Genomic DNA, 10,529 nt, shown 5'->3' with positions numbered 1-10,529 from the left:
CAACACTTGAGGTAGTTGCATTCAATATACAACTTAAGTAGTATAATCACCTTGTACAGGCAAACATTTAACAGAAAAAGAATACGGTACTCAGCGACCTAGGCCAGCCTACCTCAATTGGGTACAAACTGTAGGACTGGGAGGTCACCAAGATGATCAGTGGTACACCTATATAGCTAAAGTAAATACAAATAAAGGAAGGGGGAAGGGATGGAGAAAACTGAAATAAAGGCTGCCGTTAGTCATTATCTATACCAAAGATTCAGTATTTTATACTGTTATTCTTCAGACTATAGGAAGATTATTAAAGTAAGGAATCTTTTAAATATTTGGAAGCTTTCGGGTGGGTTAACCACATTTTCCATTTTCTACGATAGGGGATTATAGAATCATTCTTATAGGCTAATAATAGTTCTAATTGAGCTTGGGTGTTTAATCTGGTGATGACCATTGGTAGGTTTGGGGCATCTGCGGATTTCCATAGAGAGGCCACTGTAATTCTTGAGGCTATCAATATATGTAAGACAATAGTCCTATACAAAGTGCGGTATTTGTCTGGATCTATACCTAATAATGCGTTGGTAGGAGTAAGCTTGGTTATGTTACCCGTAAGATTGGCGATAAAGGATGAGATAGAGTTTACCAAAAACACAAATATGCTGAAATGGGAAAGAGATCTGGACCAGAATTTTTCCCCGACTCAGTGGATTAAAGCATTTCAAACAATAAGTAATTCATCCTCTTGCATTGAACACTGGGATAATGCCCAAAAAATAATTAATAGATGGTACTTAACACCATACAAGTTATCCAAAATGTATCCAACAGCATCCGACATCTGTTGGAAATGTAACGAGCAAACGGGAAACCTCCTGCACACGCTTTGGAGTTGCAAGACTCCAAAAAGTTTTTAGAACGTTATTTTTTTTTAAATTAGGGTTTACAACCACTTTAACCTCCCTGGCGGTATGATTCTTTCTGAAAAAACATGCTGAAAGCGGTACAATTATTTGCAAGGAAATTTGGTGTTTTATACTGTAGGCCTGTGATTTTTAGGAATAACTCACTTAAATCTGACCAAACAAGAGTCTAATAGGCATCCCGGGTATGACATTTTTTTAAAAACAAAATTTTAAATTATAATATAATAAATAATTATAAATAATTATAGCAAGTAATAATATAATTAAAATAAAAATTATTCAATAATGTAATCAACTCAAAATCACTGAAATTTGCTCAGTTGCAGAATTGTTGCTGTCATTATTTTTTTTTTTTTATGACGAATTTCCCCGCAAATCGCACAATTCTGCAAGTGATTATAATTTATTATCGCTGTTTTCTAGCTGATCTAAAACCATTTTTGACATAAAAAGACACTTTTGGTTGCTATGGACAATCTACAGTTTTCAGGCAGAAAGAAAGGTTTTTATTATATAAAAGAACATGTAGGACACTGGGCAGACCACTAGGGACAAGGGGGGTGTGTGTTTTTTACATACAGTACTGTAATCTATAAGATTACAGTATACTGTATGTATAGTGTTTGTTTACTTTTTTGAATTTGGCGCCGATCTCCGCTCCCGTGCGTCGTAACGTCGCAGGGAACGGAGATCGGCGGCACAGGAGGACGCTGTGTGAATCGAGCGAGGTCCCGCTCGCTCACACAGCGCGGTGACATCGCTGGATCCAGGAGAAGGTAAGCCAGCGCGCGCTGCAGGCTCTGCATATCTACCCCGAGCGTGACTCGGGAATACCGATTTTGGTAGAAAAAATCAACCCCGAGTCACGCTCGGGGATACCGCCAGGAGGGTTAAGCACCGGGGCTCTAAGGCCCAGATTCACGTACAGCGGCGTATCTTTGTGCGGGCGTAACGTATTCTATTTACGTTATGCCTCCGCAACTTTTACAGGCAAGTGCCGTATTCTCAAACGAAATTTGCAGCGGCGTAGCGTAAATAGGCCGGCGTAAGCCCACCTAATTCAAATGTGGTAGATGTGGGCGTGTGTTATGTTAATTTTATGTGACCCCACGTAAATGACGCTTTTTACGAACGGCGCATACATCGTCCGTGAAAGTATCCCAGTGCGCATGCTCCAAATTAACCCACAAGAAGCTAATGCTTTCGACGCCCCTAGAGGCCAGCGTATCTGGAGATACGTCGTCTTATCTCCTTTGAGAATCTGGGCCTAAATGTTCAACTATTTACAGGGGCTTCATACTGACACTGTTAGCTAGATTCAGGTAGAGTTAGGCCTGCTCTCAGTAGAAACGCCGACCTAACTCTGAATCTGCGCCGACCTAAGTTTAAGTGTATTCTCAAACAGAGATACACTTAAACCTATCTAAGATACGACGGCTTGCGCCGTTCCCGCTTCGAAATTCGAAAATTTTACGTCGTTTGCGTAAGTCGTCCGTGAATAGGGATTTAAGTAGTTTACGTCCACGTCGAAATCAATAGGCCTGTGCGGCGGACTTAGCCACAATGCACACTGGGAAATGTAGGCGCACGGCGCATGTGCAGTTGCAAAAAAACGTCAATCACGTCGGGTCAAGCCTCATTATCATAAAACACGCCCCCTCAGCCAAATTTGAATTAGGCGCCCTTACGCCCGCCCGCTTTAGGCTACGCCGCCGTAACTTAGCAGGCAAGTACATTGTGAATCATGTACTTGCCTCGCTAACTTACGGCGGCGTAGCCTAAATGCCTTAAGCTACGCCGCCGCAAGTATGCGCTCACCATCCTGAATCTAGCTATGTAGGTACAATGGGCTCCATTCCAAAATCAGATCGCATGCAATATTTAGGTGTTTTCCCAAATACCGCATGCGATCCTGAAAATGTCAATTCACTATTGCATAAAGCATGAAGCAAATAAGCTTGGTAAATACTGCATAAAATAGCAGTTAAAGTCAGTTCACAAAATGATAGTTAGAGGCAGTTGGAGGCAAACCAGATGAAGTGGAACTAAAGTCCAACTTTTGAAAGAGAAGGTTAAATTACACTTAAAGGGCCAGATTCACAGTGGAGATACGACGGCGTATCTCCTGATATGCCGTCGTATCTCTGTTTCTATCTATGCGACTGATTCATAGAATCAGTTACGCATAGATATCCCTAAGATCTGACAGGTGTAATTGTTTTACACTGTCGGATCTTAGGATGCAGTACCGCGGCCGCCGCTGGGGGGAGTTTGCGTCGTAAACCAGCGTCGGGTATGCAAATTAGGAGTTACGGCGATCCACGACGGATTTTCGCGTTCGCTACGTCGCCGCTAGTCTAGTTTCCCGTCGCAAAGTTAGTCGTCGTTTTGGGTGCCTTAACTTTAGTCAGCAATTGTATTGCTGTCTAAAGTATGGCCGTCGTTCCCGCGTCGAAATTTAAAATTTAACGTCGTTTGCGTAACACGTCCGGAAATACGGAAGTACGCTACGCGCGTCGCCGTTTGAAAAAATGACGTCACTTCGCGCAAAGCACGGTGGGAGTTAAGAAACGGAGCATGCACAGTAGGTCCAGCGCGGGAGCGTGCCTAATTTAAATGGCACACGCCCATTTGAATTGGCCCGCCTTGCGCCGGACGTCTTTACGATAGTTTCCAGGTAAGTGCTTTGTGGATCGGGCACTAAAACTGGAAACTTGCGGCGGTGTATCGTAAATGGGTTACGTTACACCGGCGCTCTTGTACGTGAATCTGGCCCAAAGAGCGTAAACCAACAGCCATTTGATGGTTTGACAGTTTGGTTGAGAGCACAAGCAAATATGACAGATAGCAATACTGGTATGTCGGGAATATAACTTTTTTTTTCAAACTGTTAAATAGATGGATTTAGTTCCGCTTTAAAATGGAACTAAACCCATTTATTTAACAAATTCAAAACACAGTTATATCCCCTGTCTCTGCCTCGGATATAAATGTCACATTTGTTGTGTCCTCAACCAAACTGTCAAACCATCAAATGGCTGGTGTTGTAACTGATTATATGTGCAGCATTATGGCAGTTAAAGATAAAACAGAGACCAAGATGACCGCTTCCTTGGCTGAAAACAATAGAAGAGTTTAATTTTGCTTTAAATAGTTTGTCTCAACCCTCTAACTGCCATTTTTGTTTGGACATCTTGGTCTGTTAAAGGAAGTTGAAAAATAACAGACTTAGGCCCCTTGCACACTGGGGCGTTTTTCATGCGGTACAGCGCTAAAAATAGCGCTGCTATACCGCATGAAAAATCATGCCCTGTAGTGTTCAATGTGAAAGCCTGAAGGCTTTCACACTGAAGCGGTGCGCTAGCAGGAGCGCACCAAAAGTCCCGCTAGCCGCATCTTTACCGCGGTATAGGAGCGGTGTGTTCACCGCTCCTATACCGCGCCTTCCCATTGAAATCAATGGGAAAGCGCAGTAATACCGCCCGCAACGCAAATACAACTACAAATAGCGCGGCTATACCGTCACTGCGGCTGCACGCCTCAGTGTGAAAGCAGCCTTACTGGCCAAATCACCAGGTGAAATTAAAGGAAAATAAATATTAAAGGAATATCTAATGCAGCCACCACATCTCAGAATTGGTAAGAAACAATATATCAAATTTTTAGGCTTAATACTTTTCTCAGTGTTGAAGCATTTAGCGTTTGTACAGGAAAAAAAAAAAAATTGTTTAAAATAACAAACATGTCATACTTACCTCCACTGTGCAGTTCGTTTTGCACAGAGTGGCCCCGATCCACGTCTTCTGGGGTAACTTCTTCTTAGTAACCACAGTCATGCAAGTGAGTAATTGCGGGCGAGCTCCCGTGATACAGCGAGCGGCCCCACTGGATGTGATTGACAGCAGCGCCAGCCAATGGCGGCGCTGCTCTCAATCCCATCCGCTCTAGCCAATCAGCGGCCAGGCTGAGCGGCGAAGAGGATCTCAGGACCGCGCGGGACTTTCGAGGGGTCAGGTAAGAATAACCGGGGCTCGGGGGGGGGGGGGGGTGGCGTTATGCGATGTTTTTTCATCTTAATGCATAGATTGCATTAAGGTGAATTTTTTTTTTAAATCTACAACTCCTTTAGTTTACTTACTTTAGTAGAACAAAAATCAACATAAGGGACATACATGATTTACTATTAGTGTGATGTGTTCCTGGTGCTGCTATCTTCTACCTTGAGCGCTCTCCCCTCTCCTGTTCATGTATGGGGGTGGGGCCCGTGCGCACACCTATGTACTTGGTGGTTGTGGTATTCATTTACTTGGGAAACTGCAGTGTATTCTGAACAATGTGTCCGGGTTTCAGTCGGTCTGAAACCTGGACACACAATTTACATCCCAGACTGTCCAGGTTAATTCGGGACAGGTGGCAACCCTAGAGCCTGCACGGGTGCCCCCAGGGAAAGCGGCTTTCCGTTACAGTTGCCACATCATCCCTTTAATCCAGGACTCATGAATTACGCAGGTTCTAAGGCTGATTTAATGCAGATAAGGCACCAAGTGAGTTTAATTACCTCCTTAATCAGCCACAGAACCTGTGTAATTAATGTGTGTCCTGGATTAAAGGGATGATGTGGCAACCCTACTTTCCATGCAGGCACCAGATGAAGAGGAGGGGGACCGAGAGGAAGAAGAGGATTGGGCTGCTCTGTGCAAAACCATTGCACAGAGCAGGTTAGTATAGGCATGTTTGTTATTTTTATTTATTTTTAAATCAAAGGTTTACAAACATGTTAACCTTAGCAGTGCTGCAAGGCATCTCTCATGACAGTATCCAGCAGCTATGGAGGACTACATGGAAGTTTTTTTTTTTTTAGCAGAAACAGTCACCCGCATATAATTACACATTACTAATATACAGTATATGGTTCTGTATTCCAAAATAATATTAAAGAGGAAGAAAACCTAGCTCATTATGTAATACTCACCTCAGATCAAAGCCCCATAAGCCGTCCTCTTCCAACGCTCGGGCAGCTGACATCTTGGCCAGGGGTTACTTCTTGGTAACGTCACTCCCACGCTTGCGCACGGGAGCTGCCAGTGACGGCACACACAACCTCAATCAGGAACAGCACGCTACAGTGCGCCTGCGCCACTGTCTATAGCACATGCGCTGTAGACAGCAGCGTCCTTGATTTTAGTAAATATCCCCTAAACTGTGGAGGTTTAGGAGATACTTCAAGCACCTACAGGTAAGCCTTAAGCTAGGCTTACCTGTAGGTTAAAGTGGTTGAAAAGGGTTTACAACCACTTTAATAATAAAACACTTCAGCTTCATGCAGCCTTAGCTAGTATTCACTTTTACCGTTTTTTTATTGAATATATATCTCTCTATCAAATCCTCTACTATACAGATACAAGTTCTGCCCTTATCAAATATGGCCGCGCCGGTCACACCGCTGCCGACGTCATGCCTTACGATGATTCATATTCTTATGAACACGTAGAAACATAGAAGGACCCCACGGGTCCTTCAGTGCCGGGTGCTGTTCTATGCGCCTGCCAAATAGGGAAACTATTATACTTTATTCTATGAAAGCTAAGCCGGCTGCAGAATTAATATCAGTCAGAATATAGTACGATGAAGCTAGCGTGATTGAATAGTTCTCTTGTTATTGCAGTTAGGTCGATGAAATAGGTCAGGCGTGTTCTCGGGCAGCCCTAAAGTGAGGAAGCCTGCGCGAGTGACATCAGTCCCGGTGTGACAGCATCTTGTGTGGAGTGAGTGAGGAGAGGAGTGTGTACAAGATGTAAGTAATGGGGGGTCTGAGGGCGGGCTGGTGGAGGAATGGCGGGGGTCATAGACGTTCGGGCACAGCTGGGCAGCAGACGTTCCCACCCAGTGCGGACATCTGCTGCCTGCCCATGTGTTGGAATGTGGTGAGCCTGGCAGGAGGCTGGCATTGGTGTTTGCTCCTGTACTGTCATCTTCCTCCTTCCTTTCCAGCAAGCTGACACTCAGTGTACAAGGCCCACAGCCTGCAATGGCAGCTCTCACGTTTCTGTCTGGGGCCCAGGCACACTATTGGCTGTGCTGAAGTCCTATATGTAGCCACAGATTGGTTATGTAGTATTGGATAGTGTATGGAAGGGTTAACCCCCCCCCCCTCCAGCCTTTTCATCTTTTGCTGCCTGTGTCTATTGGGGACATTCCCCCTCATTTCCTGTCTCAAAGATGTAACAGGAAGTAAGAGGAAATTAGGGATGCACAATACTGTTTTTTTTTTATCAGCGAGTACCAATACTTGGCGGTGCGATTTGCGTCAATACAAAATAAATGGGTGCAAATCGCACTGCAAAGAATTGCATGCGATTTGAACAGGAATGCAGTGCGATTTCCCCCACCGCTACTGTGTGTGTGAAGAAAGGGAAGCTCCATCTATTGGGTAGTTTATTTAAAAAATGTTTTAAAGGAGAAGTATAGTTCCTAGTTGGATGCTGCATCTGTTCCCCGGGGTCTCTGCACTGAGAACCGAGCCACGAACACCGCCGATGGCTCAGTTCTCTCAGCTCCTCCAGAGGAGAGCTGCTCACTGTCAATCAGCTGCTCTCCACTCTGCTCCTTTCGCTCATTGGAGCGATGAGCTGTGGAGGGGCGGGGAGCGGCCGTATCAGTGGCTCACTGAGAGGCTGAGACTGCTAGCATACCAGACACCTGGCAGATCCAGACTTTATTGTCGGGATGGTGCAGTGCCTGGACTGATTCCTGTGATGTCAGCAAACAGCGGACTTCAGACCACTCTCTGCTGAGAACGGGTCACAGGAGTGCAAAACAAAGTGCACTTCTGTGGCCCAGGCTTGATTTCTCCTTTAACCACTTCCATACCAGGTACTTACGCAGCTTCCCGCCCAAGCCAATTTTCAGCTTTCAGCACTGTCGCACTTTGAATGGCAATTGCGCGGTCATGCTACACTGTACCCAAACAAAATTGGCGTCCTTTTTTCCCCACAAATAGAGCTTTCTTTTGGTGGTATTCGATCACCTCTGCGATTTTTTTTTTTTGCGCAACAACTAAAAAAAGGCTGAAAATTTGGAAAAAAAATTACGTTTTTATTTTTTTCTGTTAATTTTTTTGTAAATAAGTTTTCTCTTTCAATTACGGGCACTGATATGGCGGCACTAATGGGCACCGATGAGATGGCACTGATGGACATCGATGAGGTAGTACTGACGGGCACAGATGAGGTGGCACTGATTGGCGGCGCTGGTATGCGACACTGATGGGCACACATAGGCGGCACTGATGGGCACACATAGGCGGCACTGATGGGCACACATAGGCGGCACTGATGGGCACACATAGGCAGCACTGATCGGCACACATAGGCGGCACTGATGGGCACACATAGGCGGCACTGGGCACTCATGGGCGGCACAGATGGGCACTCATAAGCGGCACAGATGGGCGGCACTGATGGATACTTATGGGTGGCACAGATGGGCACTGATAGGTGGGCACTGGGCATGGATGGGCACTGTGGGGTGGCACTGATGGACACTGGGGTGGCACTGATGGACACTGGGGTGGCGCTGATGGACACTGGGGTGGCAGCACTTATTTTTGCCAGGTTGCCAGTCAGTGCCCATTTGTGGGCACTGACTGGCATCTTTTTTCTTTATGCTTTTTTTTTTATTTTTTTTTTAGACTTTTTTTTTTTTTTTTTTTGCCATTTTTTTTTTTTGCCCACCCTGGTGCTCCAGGGTGGGCATCCCTGGTGCTCCAGGGTGGCGATCCGAGGGGGGGCTGCGCTGATAAACAATCAGCGCTAACCCCCCCTGTCAGGAGAGCCGCCGATCGGCTATCCTCTACTCGCGTCTGTCAGACGCGAGTGAGGAAGAGCCATCGACGGCTCTTCCTGTTTACATCGTGATCAGCCGTGGTTGGACACGGCTGATCACGTGGTAAAGAGTCTCCGCCGGAGGCTCTTTACCGAGATCGGAGATGCAGGGTGTCAGACTGACACCCCGCATCACCGATCGCCGCGATGCGCGCCCCCACGGGCGCGCGCGGCATGAAATCCTGCAGGACGTTCTAGAACGTCCTGTCAGGATTTCATAACCACTTCCCGGACGTAAATCGGCCATAGGCCGGGCGGGAAGTGGTTAAAGGGGATGTAAAGGTACAATTTATTTCCCTAAATATCTTCCTTTACCTTAGTACAGTCCTCATTCACTTACCTCATCCTTCCATTTTGCTTTTAAATGTCCTTATTTCTTCTGAGAAATCCTCACTTCCTGTTCTTCTGTCTGTAACTCCACACAGTAATGCAAGGCTTTCTCCCTGGTGTGGAGTGTCGTGCTCGCCCCCTCCCTTGGACTACCGGAGAGTCAGGACGCTCTCTACGTTGCAGATAGAGAAATGAGTTGTGTATTAGTGGGCGTCCTGACTCTCCTGCTCGCCCCCCTCAAGGGACGACACTCCACACCAGGGAGAAAGCCTTGCATTACTGTGTGGAGTTACAGACAGAAGAACAGGAAGTGAGGATTTCTCAGAAAGAAATAAGGACATTTAAAAGCAAAATGGAACGACAAGGTAAGTGAAGGAGGACTGCACTAAGGTAAAGGAAGCTATTTAGGAAACTTTTTTTTTTTTTTTTTTACCTTTACAACCCCTTTAAAGTGGAGGTTCACCCGGAAATGTAAATTTTTAACATTAGATTGAGGCTCATTTTGTGAAGGGGAATCGGGTAGTTTTTTTAAAAACAAAGCAGCGTAGAAGATCGCTCTCTAAAACGGTAAGTACTGCTTCGTTTTTAAAAAAACACCCGATTCCCCTTCACAAAATGAGCCTCAATCTAATGTTAAAAAAAAAATATCCGGGTGAACTCCCGCTTTAAGTCACATTAACCACTTGATGCTCACGCTATAGCCAAAAGAGTTACATCCTCTCATTCTCGTGCGCCCTGTGATTACAGAGTTCTTGGGGACTCGACTGATCAGGGTAAAGGGCCAATCACAGCGAGCCCTTTATCATGTGATCAGCTGTCAGCCAATGACAGCTGATCATGGAAGTAAACAGAAGCTGGTTACTAAGGATGAGCTCCGGCGCATTCGCACCCCACGTGCAGAGCCCGCCAGGAAGTCGGCGCTAATCACAGGCAGTGAGACATTTCCTGATGCACGGCTGCAGAGATTGGGAAATGTCTCACTGCCTGTGATTAGCGCAGTGCCGACTTCCTGGCGGGCTCTGCATGTGGGGTGTGTGAATGCGCCGGAGCTCATCCTTACTGGTTACTTTTTTTTTTTTCTTCACGCTGCCAGCGAGAAGAAAGCCTTTAACTGGCTTCTGTTAGAGGGACATTAGCCCCCTTACTACCCACCAGTGCTGAAAACCAGTGCCACCTATTAATGCCCACCAGTGTCTTCTATCAGTGCCTCATCATTATTGCCTCTTGATCAGTGCACACCAGTGCTGCCTATCAGTGAAGGAGAAAAATTACCTGTTTGCAAAATTTTATAACAAACTATGAAAAAAGTTTTTTCATTTTTTTTCTATTTTTTGGTTTGTTTAGCAAAAAATAAAAAACTCAGCAGTGACTAAATACCACCAAAAGAAAGCTC

General features: G+C 45.6%; 1 protein-coding gene across 1 annotated transcript in view; it reads left to right on the top strand.

Moving 5' to 3' along the window:
* Positions 1 to 6,581: 6,581 nt before the first annotated feature.
* UFM1 (ubiquitin fold modifier 1) overlaps positions 6,582 to 10,529 on the top strand; it is a 53,162-nt gene continuing 49,214 nt past the window's right edge. Inside the window, exon 1 of the mRNA XM_040340374.1 lies at positions 6,582 to 6,717. Within this exon, the coding sequence (XP_040196308.1) occupies positions 6,716 to 6,717 (2 nt within the window). The 5' untranslated portion in view covers positions 6,582 to 6,715. The remainder of the gene's footprint in view (positions 6,718 to 10,529) is intronic.

Source organism: Rana temporaria, chromosome 2 (assembly GCF_905171775.1).
Source record: "Rana temporaria chromosome 2, aRanTem1.1, whole genome shotgun sequence".
In the NCBI taxonomy this organism is placed as follows: domain Eukaryota; kingdom Metazoa; phylum Chordata; class Amphibia; order Anura; family Ranidae; genus Rana; species Rana temporaria.
This window is presented reverse-complemented; position numbering and strand designations above follow the sequence as displayed.